This window comes from Rattus rattus, chromosome 3 (genome assembly GCF_011064425.1).
Source record: "Rattus rattus isolate New Zealand chromosome 3, Rrattus_CSIRO_v1, whole genome shotgun sequence".
Classification (NCBI taxonomy): domain Eukaryota; kingdom Metazoa; phylum Chordata; class Mammalia; order Rodentia; family Muridae; genus Rattus; species Rattus rattus.
The window spans coordinates 61,815,844-61,838,317 of record NC_046156.1 but is presented as its reverse complement, the minus strand read 5'-3'; the positions used below and the strand labels follow the sequence as shown (position 1 = coordinate 61,838,317).

General features: G+C 43.3%; 2 protein-coding genes across 7 annotated transcripts in view; both read left to right on the top strand.

Annotated features, from left to right (window-relative positions):
* The first annotated feature begins 219 nt into the window (after nucleotides 1-219).
* On the top strand, nucleotides 220-5,529 carry LOC116896554 (histone-lysine N-methyltransferase SETDB1-like). Of its 2 annotated transcripts, XM_032897746.1 has the most exons (7): nucleotides 220-341; nucleotides 756-1,027; nucleotides 1,641-1,684; nucleotides 2,750-2,849; nucleotides 3,527-3,652; nucleotides 3,850-4,051; nucleotides 5,215-5,529. In XM_032897746.1, exons 2-7 carry the CDS (start codon nucleotides 901-903, stop codon nucleotides 5,225-5,227), a joined length of 612 nt encoding a protein of 203 aa, XP_032753637.1. In that variant the 5' UTR covers nucleotides 220-341; nucleotides 756-900; the 3' UTR covers nucleotides 5,228-5,529. The 2 variants fall into 2 exon arrangements, with proteins under 2 accessions (XP_032753637.1, XP_032753636.1); XM_032897745.1 differs by lacking the exon at nucleotides 5,215-5,529 and having other exon boundaries at nucleotides 222-341; nucleotides 3,850-4,268.
* A 2,123-nt stretch (nucleotides 5,530-7,652) lies between these two features.
* Arnt (aryl hydrocarbon receptor nuclear translocator) overlaps nucleotides 7,653-22,474 on the top strand; it is a 56,726-nt gene continuing 41,904 nt past the window's right edge. For 2 of the 5 annotated variants that reach the window (XM_032897743.1, XM_032897740.1), the window contains exons 1-2: nucleotides 7,653-7,933; nucleotides 21,886-21,997. In XM_032897743.1, the coding sequence (XP_032753634.1) occupies nucleotides 7,909-7,933; nucleotides 21,886-21,997 (137 nt within the window). In that variant the 5' untranslated portion in view covers nucleotides 7,653-7,908. Of the gene's footprint in view, nucleotides 7,934-8,007; nucleotides 8,190-21,885; nucleotides 21,998-22,474 lie in introns of those variants that run through there. The other 3 variants (XM_032897741.1, XM_032897744.1, XM_032897742.1) reach the window with 3 other exon arrangements.

Genomic DNA, 22,474 nt, shown 5'->3' with positions numbered 1-22,474 from the left:
AGGCGGGGGCGGGTCGGCCTAAGGCGGTGGCCGCGGGTGGGCGTGAGGCGGTGCGTGCGGGAGGCGCGAGAAGGCGGCCGGAGGCCGCTGCGTTCCTCGGTTCCTCCGCGGCTCAGGCGGCCGAGACCCTTGTGCGCGTTATTCGGAGTGTGGCTGTTGGGTGGTCGCCATTGCTTCAAGCTTCGCTCTGTTGATGTAGGAAAGACCTCTCCTCTTTTTCTTTTTTGCTGGTTGTAGACTCCAGGGCCTGGTGCAGCCGAGAACCCCTCCCCTGTGCAGCTGCCCTGTCGCATGGTCCTAGGAGTTTTTAAAAGCAACTTTCTACAGGAAAGCAAAACTCCGTAAGAAGGGAGGAGTAAAGAACCCGGTTGGAATTAGTTCATTACGGGTCAACTGTCTCCAGGTGGACGGGGTACTTCGGGTTAGGCAGTGTGTTAGAGAGAAATTAAGGAGCAGGATAGCTCCACAGAAGCGCCTTCCTTTGTTGATAAGCATTCTTCCGCTTTCCGAAACACTGTTTTAGGTGGCTCCCTAGTGCATGTTGGTGTTCCCCAAGGTCTCTCTCGGCTCTTAGTTCTTCCTCAGGGCTTTGGTCTGTGTGTGTGAGGATGAGGGTCTCCCCGGGAACTCTCCGGATCATCTTCTGGAGGAGGAGGGGAGAGAACAGTTTGCAGGATAGGAGGGCCTTTTATTAGGAGACAGAATTGCCTGAGTCGAGGTTAGAGTTGTTTTCGCGTCTTGTTCTTCCCGCACAGGGCGAAAGCATGTCCTCCCTCCCTGGGTGCATGAGTTTGGCTGCAGCGCCAGCTGCGGCGGCGGACTCTGCAGAGATTGCTGAGCTGCAGCAGGCAGTGGTTGAAGAGCTGGGTATCTCTATGGAGGAACTTCGTCAGTTCATCGATGAAGAACTGGAAAAGATGGACTGTATACAGCAGCGCAAGAAGCAGCTGGCAGAGCTGGAGACGTGGGTGCTGCAGAAGGAGTCTGAGGTGGCTTATGTTGATCGGCTGTTTGATGATGCATCTAGGTGAGGGTTCATGGAAGCAGAAGGAAATGTCCATCTGCATCGTCCTTGGAGTGATCGTTGTTGTCGTTGTCCTAAGCACTTTATAGTTTGCCCAATTCAGTCATGTGGGACCTTACACTTCCTCTGAGTTTCCAGTGCAGAGTTGCAAACGAACACTTTTCCCTCGTGGGTAGCTGCTATGTGATCAGCAGTAGGTAGGTTAAAGGCTTGAATTCCCTTGTCTTTCTCCTGTACTGAACTTCCTTACTAAGATCCCCAGGAAGTGAAGATTGTGAATGTTGCTATTTTCTTTTCTCAAGTATATATTAAGTTTCAGCTAGGCATGGTGACACATGTCTTTAGTGTCTGCAGTCAGGAGGCAGAAGCATGTTTGTTACCAGTAACTGTGACCCTACCAATTTTACTTATTTGTTTCTTTCTTTTTTTTTGGTTTTACAATGTAAAAGGTGGTTTTGTTCTTTTTTTTCCTTTTCTTTTTTTTGGAGCTGGGGACTGGGGACTGAACCCAGGGCCTTGCGCTTGCTAGGCAAGCGCTCTACCAGTGTGCTAAATCCCCAACCCCAGGTGGTTTTGTTCTTTAATGGTTAATTTTTATTATTTTTTTTTTTACCAGAATGCGGAGAAAGTGGGAGCAGAGCTGAGCAGATGGTTCCATGGGTAAGATTGCTTGGTTTGTAAGCATGAGGACCTGAGTTTGAATCCCCGAGCACTTGTAAAAAAATATTTGAACATTGCTACATGTGTAGCCCTGATGCTTCTTGGGTAGAAATAGATCCCCATGAACTCAATGGCCAAGCAGCCCAATGGCAGTAAGTCGGGCCTAGTGGAGGACGACACCTGATGCTGTAGCAGCTATACGCCTTGAGTCATGTTTACTGACTGGTGCGTAGCAGAGTTCATCCCAGATATATAAATAGAAATGGCTCTTAAAATTGACCTCCGAGGCAGATTTGTAAGTGTCTTTTAACTTTGCAAAGTAACTACCTGTTCCAGAACACTTTTATTTGTATGTTTGTATATCTGTATGGGGTTTGTGTGTGTGCACGCGTGCGTGTGCGTGCACCAAGCGTGCCTTATTCCCTTGAGACAGTACTCTAATTCAATCTCAAGTTTACTCTTGCAGCTACACTGGTGGCTGTGGTGATGCCTATGTCTTCTCTCTGTAGCATGGTCTCATGGTCACTCAAAGGTGTGGCTGACTGTCCTAGTCACTGTTTTATCTCTGCATCCTGATCATAGGGTGAGAGAAACAGACAGGGTCTGGCATAGGCTTGTGAAACCTCAAAGTCCATCCCAGTGACACATTTCTCCCACAAGGCCACACCTCCTAATTCTTATAATCCTTTCAAGCAGTTCCATTTGCTGGGTTCTAAGCATTGGAAGATGAGCCTGTGAGACTATTCTTAGCCAAACTACCGGGATGGTTTATTTAAATAGGTGCTGGAGTTTCGAACTCAGGCAGTCGTGCTTGCCCAGAAAGCTTTTCTACCCACTGAGCTCTCTCCCTAGGACTTAAAATACACTTGCCTTTATTTTGATTGTTGGAGACAAATTCTTCAGACAATGTTCTTTTCCTGTTTTATTTTACTTTTTTTGCAGTATTAGAGATCCAAACCCAGGGTCACTGCATGTTAGGTCAGGGCTGTCTCTAAGTTCTTGTGTCTTCTCACGTTGTGTCTAACTCATGAAACTGAATTTTTTTTCTTTTCTATTTTCCTATAGCTTCGTGAAGCTATGGCTGCCTTAAGAAAATCAGCTCAAGATGTCCAGAAGTTCATGGATGCTGTCAATAAGAAAAGCAGTTCTCAAGATCTACATAAAGGTTAGTGTCGAGGAGTACCTGCATAGATGAGACGTGAGTTCTTTCTGGAATGTTACTGACAGCTTTGCCTCTCACAGTGCTGTTTGACTTGCCAGTCTCTTTTTAACATAGTTTTATGTCCACAGTCAGTCTGAGGTGACTGATGGATGTGGTGGCTCAGGCTAACCGTTAACCGTTGTTAGTTGCTGTTAGTAAGGAGTGGGCCATAGTTGGCTGTGGCAGAGGCTGGTAGGGTACGCCAACGGAGGTAGAGTCGTGGGGATGTTCTGTATTCATTTCTCCTGTCCGCATAAGCAGTTGGTTGTCTTGTGTTTCTGCCTCTTCTGTCCAAAGTTTAGCAAAAGTGGCTAATGGTCACAGAATGCCTCAGTCTCCTCTGTTTCTACACTGCCTTCTGATTTTGAGATGGTATCTTTTGTATCCCAGGCTGGCCTTGAGTTTCCTGTGTTGCTGAGGATGACCTTAAACTTCTGATCCTCCTGCCTTCCCTACCTGAGTACTTGAGATTACACCATGAACTATGCCAGGCGTATGCAGGGCTGAGGTTCAAATTCAGGGCCCTGAGCAGGCAAGGCAGCCGCTGAGCTACAGCCCCATCCTACTTTCCTGCCCTCTGGACCTTCCCTTTCCCTGTCCAACCCCTGACATCACTCTTTATAACAACTCCGTGTTTATAGGAACCTTGGGTCAGGTGTCTGGAGAACTGAGCAAAGATGGGGACCTGATAGTCAGCATGCGGATTCTGGGCAAGAAGAGGACTAAGACGTGGCACAAATGCACCCTCATTGCCATCCAGACTGTGGGTATGTATGTCCAGGCTGGAGGAAGGGCTAAGCAAAGGCAGCCTGTGGGGGCCTCCATTGCTGACTTTCCCACAGCCTTTGCTTTTGTCTGCTGTGCTTCACCCAGGACTAAACGTAGAAAGGAAACAGCTTTTGGTTTGATTTGTTTGGTTGTTTGTTTTTTTTTTTTAATTTTGTTTGTCTTTTCTTTTATACAGGGCTAGGAAAGAAATACAAAGTGAAATTTGACAACAAAGGAAAGAGTCTGCTGTCTGGGAACCATATTGCCTATGATTACCACCCTCCTGCTGACAAGCTGTTTGTGGGCAGTCGAGTGGTGGCCAAATACAAAGATGGAAATCAGGTCTGGCTTTATGCTGGCATTGTAGCTGAGACCCCTAACGTCAAGAACAAGCTCAGGTACCCAGACAGGGATTGTAGATTGTAGAGGAGTAGGGGCTGGGAGCATGGTGCCCATCTCTTTTTCTTTTTTTCTTTTTTTCCGGAGCTGGGGACTGAACCCAGGGCCTTGTGCTTGCTAGGCAAGTGCTCTACCACTAAGCTAAATCCCCAACCCCGGTGCCCATCTCTTATACTGTGGTCAGCATTTCACTGTTAGCTTTTTTTCCATGTCATTGTTTTTTTTGTTGTTATTGTTTTTTTTTTTTTTTTTTTTCTTGGAGCTGGGGACCAAACCCAGGGCCTTGCGCTTCCTAGGCAAGCGCTCTACCCCTGAGCTAAATCCCCACCCCCTTGTTGTTTTTTTTTTTAAGACAACATCTCTATTCATAACTTATGCTTCCATTGCATTCTTTCTGTATCCTAGATTTGTCTCAAACTCACAAACCTCCTGCTGTACCTCTTTAGTGCCAGAATTGGAGAGATTTGTCACCATTAAGGACAAAAATATGGAAATTGGGAGATTAATAAAGACTAATGATGCAGTGGGAAGGAATGAAGTCGAGATTAAACGGTAGCATAGGAATACAATAGAAAAATCCATACCTGGGATATTTTTTTCAGTTTGGGTTTTTTGTTTTTTGAGACAGGGTTTCTTTGTAGCTCTGGCTGTCCTGGAACTTGCTCTGTAGACTATAATTTGGCCTTCATCTCAAAGAGATGTCTTGCCTCTGTCTCCCGAGTGAGTTTTGACATTAAAGGTGTATCACCACTAGGTAAATTCATTGTATCTTAACAGTTTTTTTTTGTGACAGAGTCTCATAACTCTGAGTAGCCTGAAGCATGCTCTGTAGATCAGGCTGGCTTGAAATTCTCAGCTCCACCCGCCTTGGCCTTTCAGGCCCAAGAGTCTTGAGAGGCCCTAAAGTCCACTGAGGCATTAAAGTTCACCTCTGTGGTAGGAATTCAGTTAGGAAGTGAAACAGAGATCAGTGAGGAAATGCAGCTTTTTGATATTGTGTTAATGGCTTGCTCAGCCTGCTTTTTCTATACAATGTTGGACTACCTGCTTAAGGTGTCCCCCGACCCATCCGTTGGACCATTCCATGTTAATCATTAATCCAGAAAATATACAGGCTTGTCTACTGGCCAGTGTAATTGAGTCTTTTGTTTGTTGGTGACAGGATCTCAGAATGAGTGGCCATAAACTTGATGTAGAGACCAACCTGGCCTAACTGATAGAGATCTATGTGCTTCACCCTCCCCTTGCTCACTAAAGGTATGCATCACAACGCCAGGTTGGAGGCATTGTCACAATGACATTTCCTCCTCTCACATGGTCCCAGCCTGTGTCAAATTTACAAAAACAAAACGTGCCATCTAGATAGCACACTTGAATATAAGAAATTGTAGTTCATGCTTTTAATCCCAGTGTTCGGGAGGTAAAGGCCAATAGATCTCCGTGAGTTGGATGCCATCCTGCTCTACAAATTAAGTTCTACAACTTAACACAGCTTTGTGTTGTTACCTGTTAACACAGAGAAACCATGTGCTGAAAAACCAAACTAAAATAAAGTCGTCGTTAAATTTTTTTTTTTTTTTACTTTTTACTAAAAATTTAGTTTATAATAAGCATGTTGACTTACACCTATAATCATGTAGTAAAGCTATGGTACCAGGATCACTTCCAGTTTGAGGATAGCCTGGCCTACATGGTTAGGCCGGGGTAACCTCAGTGACAGTGTGAGACCCTGTCTCATAAGAGTATGAATTGTTAATTGCCTGTGGTCCCAGTTGGCTGTAACCCCTGTTCTGAGGCTCTCCAGGAGTTCAAAGTGAGCAGCCTTACACATTGAGTTTCTCTTTCAGCAAGCAAATCAGCTAAAGAAAGAAGCACAGCTGTTTGTAACTCCAGGTAGATGGGATCTGACTTGTCTGCCTAGTCGTGTTCTTGCACTCAGGAGTACAGACGTAAATGCAGACACACATTCATATAATTAAAAATAAAACTATTCAAAACCCCAAGAAAACGTCTAAACAAACCAAGCAAACCAACCATTCTACCAAATGACCTAAAGCAACCAACCAACAAACAAGAAGCCATCTTGTCAGTTCTATTTACTTCTAAGTGTTTTTAAAGTTGTGTGTGTGTGAATGGATACATGCTGTGGTGTGAGGAAAGTTGTGTGTGTGTGAATGGACGCGTGCTGCGGTGTGAGGAAGGTTGTGTGTGTGTGAATGGATGTGTGCTGTGGTGTGAGGAAGGTTGTGTGTGTGTGAATGGATGTGTGCTGTGGTGTGAGAAAAGTTGTGTGTGTGTGAATGGATGCGTGCTGTGGTGTGAGGAAAGTTGTGTGTGTGTGAATGGATGCGTGCTGTGGTGTGAGGAAGGTTGTGTGTGTGAATGGATGCGTGCTGTGGTGTGAGGAAGGTTGAAGGTGATTTGTAGCAGTCCTTGTGTAAGTGCAGAGCATTGGATCTTGGGATGTTAGGTGGAGCTACGTATAACTTCCTAGTGGAGTCATCTTCATGGCAAATTTTAAAATATTTGGTGAATTAGTCTTTGACAACAAGCCAAAGGGAGGTGCCATATGCTTATAGTTTTAACATTGGAAGGAGAGGCAGTAGAACCAGGAATTCAAGGCCATTTTCATATACATAGTGAGTTTGAGGTCAGTCTAGGCTACTTGAGACCTGTGTCAAAGGACAAAATTACCACCACCCCCATCCACATGTCCTTGGGAATGAATGTAATAGCATTTGAGTATTAGTTTCATTTACTTTACTTCTCACTACTGGGTTAACTTACAAGGTGTCCTTTGTTTCATGTCTTTGGTTTTTTGTTTTTGAGATTGTGTCTTTCTATGTAGCTGTCTTAGAACTTACTATGTAGATCTGGCTGGCTTTGAACTCAGAAATCGGCCAGCTTCTGCCTCTTGAGTACTGGGATTAAAGGTATGCACCACTAGCCCTGCTTTGTTTATATTTCTCTTATAGAACTGTCTCATGGTGTTTTGAGTCTACAGTATCTGTCCTGAATTGTTCAGTTCTTATAATTAGACATTAATTCTGTGGTTATCACCTCGTCATTTGTAAACAGCTTGTGACACAGGACACCCCACTTTTGGAGCATGGAGAACGGGACTAGTTTCATTTTGTAGTACAGGCCAGTCTCCATTCTGAGTGCTGGATTACTTGTTTTAATAAAAATTCTTTATTGTCTCTTGTTTTGAATGTTGAAATCTTTGCTATCACATAATCACCCAGCTTTTTCCTACCATGTTCAGAGCCAACTTTTAAAAATTAGTTATCAAACTTTTACTGGTGACAAAAGTTCATAAAGGAAAACTATCTAGAAAGGATTAGTGATCACTATGTGAAGTTGACATGTTAGAACATATAAAGAGAATTTGTATAACAAATCATCTATAGGAAGCATATGCTGATTAGCCCACTAGGAAAGGAAACGTTTTAGTAAAATGCTCGGTTTTTTTCATTGCACTTCACTGACGTCAATTTGGTTATGAAGGCCGGATTAGGGAAACAGCTGGTCGGAGGCTTCCTAGCTCTGGCTTCCTAGCACCAACTCGGGTCACTGGACTCACTGGCCTAGTCACTAGCCCAGCCCCTATGGCGACTTACTGTTTCTATTGGTCAGTTTTCCCAAGGAGGCTGTCTAGAGACTGACCGCGCCCATGGTATGGGGCGTGTCTTCTCCCCCAGGATGAGGGGGGGGGCTGGGCATCCGCCATCTTGGATTTCGCGGTAGCGGTGGCAGCGGTAAGGTGCCGATTCTGTAGAGTGTCTTTCCCCTCCCCCAGCTCGGTGGCGGCTGCCCCTCCCACTGAGGGTGGCGCAGCGACGGTGCCACCTCGACCATGGCGGCGACTACAGCTAACCCAGGTGAGACAGAAAGGACTGACAAGTACGGAGAGCCAAGCAGAGCTGTAGGGCCGTGGCGTTCGGGTGTTGGGGGAGGGGTGTCGAGGAGGCGCCTTGCCCGGAGGAGCTGGGGAACGGGTGACGGGTGTTTGGGGGCTCTGTGCGCCAACTTTTGGAGTAGTGGCAGTGCTCGGCCAGGCGCCTCCACTCTGCTTGCGGTGTTAGGGAGTGGTGTGGTCTTTTAACCTTCTGCCAGCTGATGTCCCTTGATGCCCAAGTAAGTAACTGGGCAAACTGACTTGGTTTAACTGCGAGAGTAATCTGGGCTGTAGACGGGGCCACGTTGTTGTTTTTATAAGGTCTTGAGTCTACACTTGGAAAGGTTTACATGGAAAACTTAGTTCTTTGAGAATCTGCTCAAATTCTTGTGACTTGTAACTCCCCCCTCCCCGACTCCCCCTCGGGCTATACTTTGAAACTTAGGGTTTACACATTTTAGCATAGTTATTCGTGTCTTGCTGCTGAAGGCAGGGGTTTGGGTAATGGTTATAGTTCAGGACAGGTCCAGAACCCAGGTTTAAATCTTGTTAGATCAAAGTCGAGCAATTCTTGTTCTTTCAGAAAAATGTCTTGTGCTGTTTGTTTGCAAACGTCCGCCTGCTTGTTTGTCTGTCTCTCATCTTATTTTGAGTCAGGATCTCACTCTAATCCCAGGTTGACTTTGAACTACCGCAGTCTCCTGTCTCAGCTTCCCAACTACTGGAAATACTGGGTGTGACCTATCCCACCTGACTGTCCAGTCCTTTCTACTGTATTACAGTTACATCTTAGGAAGTATTTCATTTTAGTTGGCCTAATTTACCTTGCCATTCTGTAACAAAGTAAATCCATCATTTCCCAGAACAAGGGTTTGGAGGGAGGGTTGTATGTGTAGTGTTGGTCTCTGTTGTTTCACATTGAAATTTTAAATTTTATTTAGTTAATGTCTTAGGTGATATTATATTACAATAACAGGGTACACACACACACATACAATAACACACACAAGCTGAATCACATCACTGCAAATGTACAGTTTTCCCATTATTTCTGGAAACAGCATTTTTTTTTTTCCGAGAGAGAGAAAAAGAGAGAGAGAGCGCTCTCGCTCGAGAGAGAGCACGCCCGCGCAGGGAGCTCGAGCCTACATAGCTCTAGAAATTATGTAGGCCAGGTTGGCTTTAAATTCATAGAGATTATATGCCAGTATCAGTTTTTTAAAAAATATTTTTAAGCTATAAAAATTATGTATATAATGTTTACCTGTGAGTGCAGGTATGGGAGGAGTCCAGAATAGGGTGTTGGATCCCCTGGAGCTAGAGTTTCAGGCAGTGGTAAGCACTGTAATGTGGATACTAGGAACTGATAATAGGTTTTATAAGAGTAACACACTCTTAACCACTGAACCTTCCTTTCAGGCCCTGAATAGCAGTTTTTTTTAAATCTTAAATTTTTTTTTCATGGAGATGGAGTAAATTGTCAGGAAACTATTAGAATATTTGATAAATTCTAGAATAAAAGTATACAACTGAAAAATGTTGGAAAATCAGACCTCGTAGTAAAATAGCCCATGTCTGATTAGAGTAAACAAGATTTCGAACTGATCACATGTTGCAAAATCCTTATATAACTCTTCAGATTGCAAAGTGTTTCTTGTTAAGTGCCAGAGATAAATAAATTTTAGCAAGCCAGAAGCTTTTCTAGCCTTGTGGGTGGAGCCACCATATTTGTTCTGATTTTAAACAAGTTACCAGAAGGATAGTCTCTTGGCCAGGCATTCATTTATTAATATTAGCTTAAGTCTCTGAGCAAGAAATAGTAATTTTTTTCCAAGTGGGGATTTTTGAGAGATTGGCCTGCAGTGTTCAGGCTGGCCTTGAACTTGCAATGGTCGTCTTCTGTCTTCAAGTGCTGGAATTACAGGCATGTGCCATTGTATATAAACTATCAAAACTTTTTCTTTCTTTTGGAGCTGGGAACCGAACCCAGGGCCTTGCGCTTGCTAGGCAAGCGCTCTACCACTGAGCTAAATCCCCAACCCCTATCAAAACTTTTTTAAAAGTAAGATTAAAGAATCCTTTTTAATGAAGCAGTTGATTGTTTTGACTTTGGTTTTTCAAGGCAGGGTTTCTCTGTGTATCCCTGGCTTTCCTGGAACTCACTCTGTAGACCAGGTTAGCCTTGAACTCAAGGTCTGCCTGCCCCTGCCTCCTGAGTGCTGGTAAAGGTGTGAGTCATCACGTAGAAATGGCTGGTTTTATTTGTTGCTATTTGATTGCTTCCTTCTTCAGTTCTGAGGTTGCATTTTGTTTGGTTTTTGGAGATGCCCTCTCCATTTTGCAGGATAGAAAGACACATGGGCACATGGGAAGGGAAAGGAGCCCCTTCACAGTTCGGCTGAAGACAATATATGTGCTTAAGTCCTTTCACCTTTCCTAAACTATAGAACTGCAATTTTCCAGAAATCTCACCACAACTGCCTTTGTAGTACAAGGGTATGTTCTCAACCCCTTGCGTAACCTGCCTGGCTCCTGGAGCAGTCATCATGGGTACTTCTTACCAAACAGGGAGACCAGGCTGGAACTCTTTTCAGTCCTTGCAGAGGCAAGGGGATATCTTATGTTCATGGCCATTCTGCCGTCAAAGTCAGTTCCATGCTATATAATGAGACCTTGTTTCAAAACCAAAAGCCAAACCAAACCAAACAAAAATTTAAAAAGGTGAGGAGTAGGTTCTTAACAAACCTTTGAGAATTAATCTGAGAATTTAAGAGTCGTCTTAAGTTCTAGTCTGCTGTTAGTGACAGCAGAGAACCCAGTGGTTCCTGCTGTAGCTGACATCCCTATGTAGCCAACTTTGCCTTAGCCTTTGAAGTACAGGGATTATAGACACAAGCATAGAACTGTACACGCAGTGAGAGTGACCCACTGCTGTGCTCCCTTTATCATCCATCCGTCTTTCCTTTCTTTCCTGGGGCCAAACTCCTAGCTCAAGACTGCTTTTCTTTTTTCCATGTTGAGAATTCTTCTATCTCTTCTAATTTATTGATCCCATGTTCAGTACATACATGATAATTAAGTCATAAAATATTACCTTTTTTGTTGTTGCTTTTCCTCCCTTACCCTTTTGTGTCAAATGTGTTTTGGACTGTTGAATTTTGGAAAATTAGATTCATGACTGGAGGGATATATGATGGGAAATGTACTATGTTCAATGTACACTTGTGCACAGGCCAGAGGGCATTGGATGTCCACCTTTATAACTTTCTGCCTTATTCCTTTGAGGCAGGGTTTCTTCTTAAATGTGGACATCCTACTGTGTCACTCTGCCCTATTTCTTTGAGGCCAGGTCTCCCCCTGAACCTGAGGCTTGTGCGTTTTGCTAGGCTGACAGTCAGCAAGCCCTAGCGTTCCTCCTGTCTTGGACCCCAGAATGCGGGTACTACTGATGGATGCAGGATTATGCCAGACTTGTTATGTGGGTTCTGGGATCCAAGCTCAGGTCTCAAGGTTGTGTAGCAAGTGCTCTTACCCACTGAATCATCTCTTCAATCCACACCCCACCTCAGTTTTTTGAGACAGGATCTGTTGCTGGCCTGGAGTGTGCCAAGGAGGATAAGCTTCTGCTTGGTAGTTTCAGCTTTACCAGTGCTGGAAGTACAAGTGAACGTTACCATGCCTTGTCTTTTTATGTGGGTTCTGGAGATTAACTCAGGACATTATTGCTTGACTGCCAAGTCTTTATTGATTGAGCTACCAAGCCCTTTATTATTAATTAGCCAGTGTTCTTAATTGCTGGTCATATCTTCAGCCCTACTGTTTTTAAAAAATGATTTTAATTAAATCATGCATTGGTGTGGTAGTTACTTTTCTGTGGCCATGAAAAGACATGAACATGGCAATTAAGAGAGTCATCAATTTATTACCCTTGGAATTTTCCATGACCATTGTGGCTGGCAGCATGGCAGCAGGCTGTACTACTTCCAACAAAGCCATACCTCCTAATGCTTCTCAAGACACTAACACTAACTGTAGACCAAGAATTCAAACCTAGGAGCCTGTGGGGACCATTCTCATTCAGAAGATCATAGTTATGCCTGTAGGTTTGTTCCTGTGAGTGCAGGTGCCCTCGGAGGCCAGAGAGGGCATTGATTCTCTTGTAGCTGCAATTACAGGTGGCTATGAGCCATTTAATGTGGGTTCTCAGAACTGAACTCATGTGTTATGCAGGAACAGCAAGTTGCTTAACAACTGAGCCATCTCTCCAGCTCCCAGGATCTATCTTTGTCCCCCCACGCCTCCCTTCTTCTTAAAGGAATGAACTGTTTTACTAACTTAGCAATTAAACTTTATTTTTGAGGCAATTCTCATTTAGACTAGGCTAGATTGGCACTCACTATGCCACTGAGAGTGACTTTTTTTTTCTTTTATTTTTTTTAAAGGTTTATGTATTTTATGTATGTGAGCACACTGTAGCTGTTTTCAGACACACCAGAAGAGGGCATTGCATCCCATTACACATGGTCGTGAGCCACCATGTAGTTGCTGGGATTTGAACTCAAGACGTCTAGAAGCACTGTCAGTGTTCTTAACCCCTAAGCCATCTCTCCAGCCTTGATCTTGAATTTCTGATTTCAATGCTATCTCTTATAGTCACAACATGCCTGTCTTACACTGTGCTGTGGATGGACCCCAGGGCTTGGTACGCGTGCTTGGCAAGCATTCTGCCAACTGAACTACATATTCAGTGGCTGACATTTTTGGAAAGAAACCTCAGTTGGTGTACTTTTATGCAGTAGACTTGTTGTACCAATTTTTTAAATCTTTTCTATTTTTCCAGAAATTAAGAAATAAAGATTTATGTTGAGCATGGTGGCCATGTATCAGTAACCAAACAGGGCTGGAGAGTAGCTGCTCTTGGAGAGGACTTAGGTTTGGTTCCCAGCACATCCATGGTGCTCCCCACAGCTGTAATTCAGTAGATTTATTGCTGCCTTCTGGCCTCCATGGGTACCAAGCATGCCTGTGTTGCATAGAGTCACACAGGCAAAACATACCCACGAAGTAAAGTCATTTAAAATATAAAACAGAGAAAAGTTTTTCGATGTTACAATATTATAAAGAATCTTGAAAAATGTTTCTGTTATCTCTTTAGTATTTTATCAACTATATAACTGATTTCATCCAGATGTTTTAATAATAAAAGAATGTCTTTGACACCCCTTTGAAAATGTAGGGCTTAACCTCAGTGGAGTCTGAGCCAATTCCCCCACTGTCCTGTGGGCCCTGCAGGTATAACCTGGTTGAATTGCTTGATTTGCCATTTTGACAGGCTCTGGGTATGTGATTCAGGCTAGACTTAAGCTCTCCATCTCTCCTGAGTGTTTAAGAACCTCAGCTGAATAGTGAGTTCAAGGCCAACTTCTGGGCTTCATGAGTCTGCCTCACCTTCCCCAGTACTAGGATTATAGGCATGACCTTCCATGACTTGCTAAATCCATTGTTCAGGAATGCTGTCCATTTTCCATGATGACTTCAGTAGGTACATATCTGGGAGTGTACATTGTAAATAAAACAGCACTGTTTCTGAGGGGCTTCAGGGCCCTCAAAATCTGTGATTGTTGAGGCCAGACAAAACTGTACAGTGAGAGAGACCCTGTCTTAAAATAGAAACAAATAAAACAGAATGATAACTTTTCCATTTTACAGCAAGGAAACAAATGTAGAGAAGAAGTGAACATATTTATTTATTTATTTATTTTTCTTTTTTCTTTTCTTTTTCTTTTTTTTCTGGAGCTGGGGACCGAACCCATGGCCTTGTGCTTGCTAGGCAAGCGCTCTACCACTGAGCTAAATCCCCAACCCCGGTGAACATATTTATTAAGCATTTATTATTTCTCTGTGTCCAGGCTATACTTGATTGTTTTGTCGGTTACTCATTGTCTTGTTTATTTTTAAAATATTTGCTTTATGTGTATATGTGTCCCTGAGTGTATGTCTGTATACCACATGGGCTAGAACCTGCGGAGGTCACAAGAGGAGGCTTTAAGTCCCCTGGAGCTTGAGTTACAGATGCTTGTGAGCCACCATGTGGGAGCTGGGAGTCGAACATGGGTCTCTGCAAGCGCAGCCAGTGCTCTTCACCCGAGATAGCTCTGTAGTTCTTACTTTCTGTATTGTAAAGTTTCTTCTATTTACTTTCTCCTTAAATTACAATTTTTAAAACTTTAGATCTTCCAGGCATGGTGGTGCATGCCTTTAATCCCAGTGCTTGAGAGGCAAAGGCAAGTGGATCTCTGTGAGTTTGAGGCCAGCCTGGTCTACAAAGCGAGTCTAGAACAGCTAGGGCTGTTACACAGAGAAACCCTGACTCCAAAAACAAAAATATGGTTAACTTTTTTTTTTTTTTTGGTTCTTTTTTTCGGAGCTGGGGACCGAACCCAGGGCCTTGCGCTTGCTAGGCAAGCGCTCTACCACTGAGCTAAATCCCCAACCCCATGGTTAACTTTTAAATTTTTTCTTTTTCTTTTTTACTATAGTTGGATGACCAAAGTAAGTTTTTCCTGATTGAGATAGGCTCTCAAATACCATGCTGGTCTTAATCTTATTATCCTAAGGTAGGGCTTGAACTTCTAGAAACTACTGCTTATACCTCTTGTAGTGGTGGGATTATAGTCAGGTGCCATCACTCCAGGGTTATTGGGCTCAAGATTGGAGCTTCATGCATGCCAGGCAAATACCTAGCTGAGCTACATGGGTTCCAGGTCAGCCAGAGCTAGGGGAGGGCCTGTCTTAAAAAAACATAATAAAAATGGGCCAGAGATGCAGCTTAGTTAGAAGAACCCTTGCGTGTCAGGCATAAGATCCCAAGTCTAATCCCTAGTCCATTGCAAACCCCAACTCTCTCCAACCCAGAGGGTTTCTAAGCTGGGTACCGTGGTGGCTTACACCTGTTTTTTGTTTGTTTGTTTTGTCCTTTGAGACCAAGTGTAGTTTAGCTGGCCTAAAATTTCATGTGAATGTCTATGATTCCCCTGCCTGTCTTCTCAGTGCTGGAATTACAGGCCTACAGTACTGACAAAGCAAGTAAATTCTAGTCAGAAGATTCCCTCGGGTCACTGCTTTTTTTCATATGTATTTATATTCATTTTCCATGAAGGGGTAGTCCGTATTTTCCATTTTTTTTTTAATGTGGGTTGATATCAGTACACCTTAAGTTCAAATTTGTAGACACACGTGTGTGTGTGTGTGTGTGTGTGTGTGTAGACAAGCAACTTTGGTGTGTTGTTTTTGAGACTGGGTCTTACTATATAGCTCTAGCGAGCCTGGATCTTGCTATGCAGACCAGACTGGTCTAGAACTCAGATTAACCTGCTCCTGCCTCTCATGTGCTGATATGAAAGGTATTCACCACCAAACCTAGTAATTTTGTTTTTTTTTTTGGTTCTTTTTTTCGGAGCTGGGGACCGAACCCAGGGCCTTGCGCTTCCTAGGTAAGCGCTCTACCACTGAGCTAAATCCCCAGCCCCAGTAATTTTGTTTTTTAAAGACTTATTTTTATTTTGAATTGTATATATGTATATATGAGTACAGGTGCCTGTGGGTCCCTGGTGCTGGAGTTACAGATTGAGCTTCCAGGTGTAGGGAACAGGGGAAGTCCTGGGTAAATGTGCATTGTTGACATGCGCATGGCCATATTGAGGTCTCCAAGGCTACAGACCCATGGGAAATTAACAAAGCCATTACCCACAAGGCCAAGCTAAGAGAGCTGACAAAGTTCTTCTGAATCCTGGTATGAATGTTTGTGTGTGTTTGTATAAACGTGTGTGTGTGTGTGTGTGTGTGTGTGTGTGTGTGTGTGTGTGTGTGTGTGAGAGAGAGAGAGAGAGAGAGAGAGAGAGAGAGAGAGAGAAAGAAAGAAAGAGAGAGGTAGGTACTGGCATGTACAGAGGACAGCTTTTATCCTCCTGTAGGTTCTAGGGTGGAACATTCATCAGAGTTTGCACTTTTACTGTCTAAGCCACCATGTCAGCTCTATGCATATTTTTGTTTTATGTACTTGTGCATAACTGTGTATGTGCTTGAGTGCAGTGCCCTTAGAGACCAGACAAGGTCATAGGATCCTCTAGAGCAAGAGTTACCTGTGTTTGTGAGAATCCCAGCATGGTGGCTTGAAGAACTCTGCAAGAGCACTACTTGGCTTCATTCACATGAGTTCAGCTTTAACAGTTTTCTTTTGAGACTTTGACTCATTCCTTAACTGTGTTGAGTTTTTCATGTTCGTAGAGATTTTCCTATCCTCACACCTCTCTCTCTCTCTCTCTCTCTCTCTCTCTCTCTCTCTCTCTGTTGTACTTGTATTGACTTGTATGGAACTTGCTTTGTAGACCACAGGAGTTGAACTCGGCCTCCTTCGTGCTGGGATTGAAGTCCTGTGCCACCCTGCCTGGCTCTGGGCTTTTTAAAGCTTGTTTTATGGATCCTCATTTTGTCTGTCTCTTGGTGTGTTTCAGGGATACTTGAAAAGAGCGTGTATCTTTGTTTTGTGTGCGATGTTTCTTCAGGTATTAAACTACTAGTAACGACGTTTTCTTCCATTTTTTTTTAAAAACAGATTTTCTAACTGTTCTTTCAGTTGTTAAGAGAAGGCTGTTCAAATCTCCAGATATATATATATATATATATATATTTTTTTCTTTTAGTTGTGTTATATTTTACAGCACGTTTTGTCCAGTCTTGTTTAGTATATGTTCATTGCTGTGTTATTGGTGGTGGATTCTCACTATGTAATGTCTTAAGGTGTAGGTGAGTTTTATTTGCTGTTTTATCTGATTTATTTTTATATATAACAATTCCTGTAAGCACAATTTTAGGGAAAAAAAACTTGTTCTCTCAGTGTCCCCTGGCTAAGCTCAGTCACCTAACCCAATGAATCGACAGCTAATGATGATGAAACAGAGATTTACTCTTTGTGGTCACATTGGCATAGGAACAGATAGAAGGGTCTAGTGACCCCTAAGTCCTCTAGGTTTAAATAGAACGGTTAGGGCAGCAAGCGAGAGGTGTAGTCAGTCCTGGACACAGTGTCTCATTGTCTCAGGTCCTGCTAGGTGGACGAATTAGATTGTTGCTGGGCAGGTCCATTGTGGCTCCTGCAAGATAGTGCGTTCTGGGTGTAGTCTGCTCTCAGCAGGTGATTGTTCTCACCTGGGGAGCGAGTGGTCCATGCTGGCTCAGCTAAGGTGTGGTTTCAGTTCTTTATCTTGTTTTTGCTGGAATCCAAGGTGACTCGAGGACAGATCCAAGACAGTGACCTAGCTGTGTCTTCAGCAGTCGTAAAGGACAAACAAAATGAAGGCAGAGACGCCAGCCTTTCATCTTACTTTTAGGAAAGCAAGGGCTCACATTGGTCTCTGCAATAGTGACTTCTGTCCTAGTTAAGGTTTCTGAACGGTTGATAAAAACAGTATATGTGACCAAAAAAACTTGGGGAGGAAGGGTTTTGTTGCAGCGTATACTTCCACACACATCACATCACTGAAGAAAGGCCAGGCAGGAACTCAGACAGAAGCCACTAAGGAATACAGCTTCCTAGCTTGGTCTCCCATGGCTTGCTCAACCTGCTTTCTTACAGCACCTAGGACTACCAGCCCAAGGATGGCATTGCCTACAGTGAGCTGCCTCCCATATCAATCACTAATGAAGAAAACGTACCACAGGCTTGCCTGCATACCAATCTAGTGGGCATTTTCTCAGGTGATACTCCTCTCCTCAAGTGACTCCTGCTTTGTCCAGTTGTCATAAAGCCATCCAGCATAGCCTCTAAGCTTGTCGCAATCCCACTTTTCTTTGATTAGTGGGTATGTATAAGTACACTGCAGCTGTCCTCAGACACCAGAAGAGGGCATCAGATCCCATTACAGATGGCTGTGAGCCACCATGTGGTTGCTAGGATTTGAACTCTGATTAGTGTGTGTATGATGGATGTTTGTTTGTTTGTTTGTTTGTTTGTTTGTTTCTTTCTTTCTTTCTTTCTTTCTTTCTTTCTTTGAGGCAGAGTCTCATGTAACTGAGGATGACTTTGACCTTCCAGCCTCTGAGTGCTGGAGTTATAAGGGTGCATCAATATACCCAGGGCCTCTAGCATGCTAGGAATGTATTCTACTGACTGAGCCATACTGGGAGCCCCATGCTGTGACACAGGGCGGGTCCCTTTAGCAAGTTGTTCATCTCATGGATAAAAGACTCGAGTCTAGAGAGATGGCTCAGTGGTTAAGAGCATGTATTACTCTTCCGGAGGACCTGAGCTTGGTTTCAAATGCCCATATCAAGTGGCTCACAACTGACTGTACAGTGCCCTCTTTTGGCATCAGCAGGCAACTGCACTCACATGTGCATGCACACATAACCCTTACTCTCCCCCACACACAATAAAAATAAATCCTTTGAAAAACCCCTAGAAGGGATGGTTTATACTAGAGTCAGTAAGAAAACGCAGGGCAGGCAAGCTGGAGATCTCAGCATTGTCAGGAAGAAGGAGCTGTAAAACAAAAAGGAAAAAGTCACATCCTTAAATAGAACAGGAGGAAAAAGACATCTTGGAGAACAGGTGGACTCACTGAAGAACTGAGGTATTCAGAGCCCATCACCAAACTGTCCTCCTCTCAGTGCCAATAGGGCTTTGGGTGCAAACTTACTTAGGAGACAATCTCACACTGTAGCCCAGGCTTTGAATAGTAGCCATCCACCTGCATGCTGCAGTTACAGACAAGACGCTCTACACTTGGATGGAAATACTAATATTACTCGATTTAGGTTTGTAATCAGTCAAGAGTTGCTCTAGGTGGCCTAGGACTCAGGGTGTGTGAGATTAGAAGGAAAAGTAACGGGGTTGGGGATTTAGCTCAGTGGTAGAGCGCTTGCCTAGCAAGCGTAAGGCCCTGGGTTCGGTCCCCAGCTCCGAAAAAAAGAAAAAAAAAGAAAAAGAAAAAAAGTGTGGTAGAAGGAAAAGTAACTTACTGCACTTAGTGTTGTTAGCGTAGTGTCTAGTTTTATCAGCTTTGAATCAGGAAGGAATGAGTAACAGTTTTGAATGATGTTAATCTACCTTTAAATGATTTACAAATTTGTTTATGTAAGTAAGTTCTTACTTGTGTGTCACACACACATCTGAGGACAACCTCAAGTATTGTTCCTTAGAGTAGTTCACCTTGTTATTTGAGACAAGGTCTCTCATTGGCCTTGAGCTTACCAAGTAAACTAAGCTGGGAGACCAGCTTGTCTACTGGCCTTACCTTCCAGCTCTCCCATCCGTGCTGGGTATCTGAACTCGGCTCCTTATGCTTGTGTGATAAACACTTTGTTGTCTGAGACATTTCTCCCTAACCCCAGCTTACCTGTTGACAAAGGCTAGTTTTGGATTAATTTGAAGCTCCTGTCATTGGCTCTTTCTAAATTTTCTTTAGTTTTTGTTGAGAGTGTGTATGTGCCCATCTTGATGAGGGAATGGAGAGGAGAGGACAGCTTGCCTGCATGGGTTCTGTCTCCGCTGTGTAGGTCCTGTGTCTCTGACGCAGGCTTGGCAGCTACCTCACCTATTGGGCCATCTTCCTAGCCCTCAAAACCTGACTTCAGAGGTTTAATTATTAGTGTGTGCTAGAATGGGTTTCTCTTTTGGAGTTTTGCAACTTCTTGACTCTGTAGGTTTATAGTTGTTGTCAAAATTAGCAATTTTCCCCTAATTTCTTAGCCCTGCTTTCTTTCTCATCTCTTTCTGTGACTTCTGTGACAAAATGTTAGATTCTTTTGCTGTAGCCCCAGTGGTGTCTGAAGTTCTGGCAGGTTTTCTTTTTCTGTTTGCTTTTGTTCCCAACTTGTTTTCTCTCATTTCAGATTAGTTTTTTGGTTTATTTTTTGTTTGCTTCTCTGGTGCTCTGGCCCATTTTCATTGATGTCCATGATCTGTTGATAAGACAATAGGACATTTTTATTTGAATGACACATATATCTATACACATATATACAGCTCCACTCTCTCCCCTCCCAGGCACACTTTTTCCCCCATGCTGTTGAGACGGTCTTGCTATGCTGGCCTCAAACTAGCTAGATAACATAGGTTGGCTTCAAACATGCAGTCCTTTTGCCTGTCTCTCAGGTGTAACTATTATAGAGATGTCATTGTGCCTGGTTCACTTACAGCTTTTTTCCCAAAGTTTCCATTTCACCCCATATTCTATGTCTTTATTTGCTAAGATTGTTTAACATTTGTTTCAAATGTTCTTTTAATTGCTTGCTGAAGAATTTTTATCAGGCCTACTTGTAAAACTTTTGTTAGATAATTCTTTTTTTTTTTTATTAACTTGAGTATTTCTTATGTACATTTCGAGTGTTATTCCCTTTCCCGGTTTCCGGGCAAACATCCCCTTCCTTCCCCCCCTTCCTTATGGGTGTTCCCTCCCCACCCTCCCCCATTGCCGCCCTCCCGACAGTCTAGTTCACTGGGGGTTCAGTCTTAACAGGACCCAGGGCTTCCCTTCCACTGGTGCTCTTACTAGGATATTCATTGCTATTGTTAGATAATTCTAACATCAGTATTGTCTTAATTTTGGCATCTATTTTTTTTTTTTTTTTTTTTTTGGAGCTGGGGACTGAACTCAGGGCCTTGCGCTTGCTAGGCAAGTGCTCTACCACTGAGCTAAATCCCCAACCCCAATTTTGACATCTATTAGCTGCACTCCCTTACACTATTCTCTTGACACCTGCCTGGTTCTTTTGTATGACCAGTGACTTTTTTTTTTTTTTTAAAGATTTATTTATTTATTATATATAAGTACACTGTAGCTGTCTTCAGATACACCAGAAGAGGGCATCAGATCTCATTACAGATGGTTGTGAGCCACCATGTGGTTGCTGGGAATTGAACTCAGGCCCTCTGGAAGAGCAGTCTGTGCTTTTTTTTTTTTTTTTTTTTTTCCAGAGCTGGGGACCGAACCCAGGGCCTTGTGCGCTCTACCACTGAGCTAAATCCCCAACCCCTCAGTCTGTGCTCTTAACCGCTGAGCCATCCATCTCCTCAGCCCCGTGATTTTTTTTTTAAACTAAAACCTTGATGATTTTGTATTTAAAATGACCTGTTCTGAAAATCTGATTCTTCTAATATACGATTAAGCCATAGCTTAAATATTTTTTCTTTTCTTTCTTTCTTCAAGATAGGGTTTCTCTGTGTAGCCTCTCTTGCTCCCTGGGACTCAATCTAAAGACCAAGCTAACCTGGTACTCAGGGATCTGCCTCTTTTTGTTCCCCAAGTACTAGGTTAATGGCATGCACTACCACACTCAGCTTTTTGTGGGGTTTTTGAAGCAATTTCATGTGGCCTGGTATGGCTTCAAATCTACTGTACAGTACGATGACTCAACTCTTTTTGTTTTGTATTTTTTGAGACAGGGTTTCTCAGTGTAATTTTGTCTGTCCTGGAACTTAGTCTGAAGACCAGACTGGTCTTAAACTCAAAGATCTGCCTGCCTCTGATTCCTGAGTGCTGAGATCAAAGTCACTATTGCTGACTTTGAACTCATGATTTCCCCTCTCCAACCTTACATAGATGTTTGCCACCAGGCTTGGCTTGAGCATTTTCCTTCCTTCCTTCCTTCCTTCCTTCCTTCCTTCCTTCCTTCCTTCCTTCCTTCCTTCCATCCTTCCTTCCTTCCTTCCTATGTACTTGTGAGCAAGGTTGTGGGATGTCACAGTGCATGTGTGAAGGTCATAGGCCGACTTAGGAGTCAGTGCTCTCTTTCTACCATGTGTGAATTAAATTAAGTATTGAGTTATGGTCATCAAAGTTGGCAGCATGGGTTCTTGATGACCCCTGGTATGAGTATTTCTTTTAGCCAGCATCATTGATTGTTGAGGATATTGACGATATTCTTTTCTGACAGAAATGACATCAGATGTGCCGTCACTGGGTCCCACCATTGCTTCTGGAAATCCCGGACCTGGGATTCAAGGTGGAGGAGCTGTTGTCCAGAGGGCTATTAAGCGACGGTCAGGGTAAGTTTAAATAGATAGCATTCATGTTTCTCTTGTACCATGAACTTGGTTGTTAGTTGCTGCTGTTGGTTCTTGTTTATTCCTGACCTCATTTTTATTGGTTACTTACTACACTGCTGTCACATAACTCATGCCCTGGATTATTCTTTATGCAGGTTCGCCACTGTACGTAAATTTCTTGGTATAATTTCAGTATAAATATAGCTGTAAAGAAAAATATGAGGACTGAAGAGATGGCTTAGTGGTTAAGAGCACTCTTAAGAGACTGCTCTTCTAGAGGTCCTGAGTTCAACTCCCAGCAACCACATGGTAGCTCACAGCCATCTGTAATGGGATCTGATGCCCTCTTCTGGTTTGTCTGAAGACAGCTACAGTGTACTCACATAAAATAAGTTTATTTCTATTTAATAACTGCAATTTTGGCACTGTATGAATTGTAATGTGAATCTTTGATATGTACTATATCAGATATGCAAT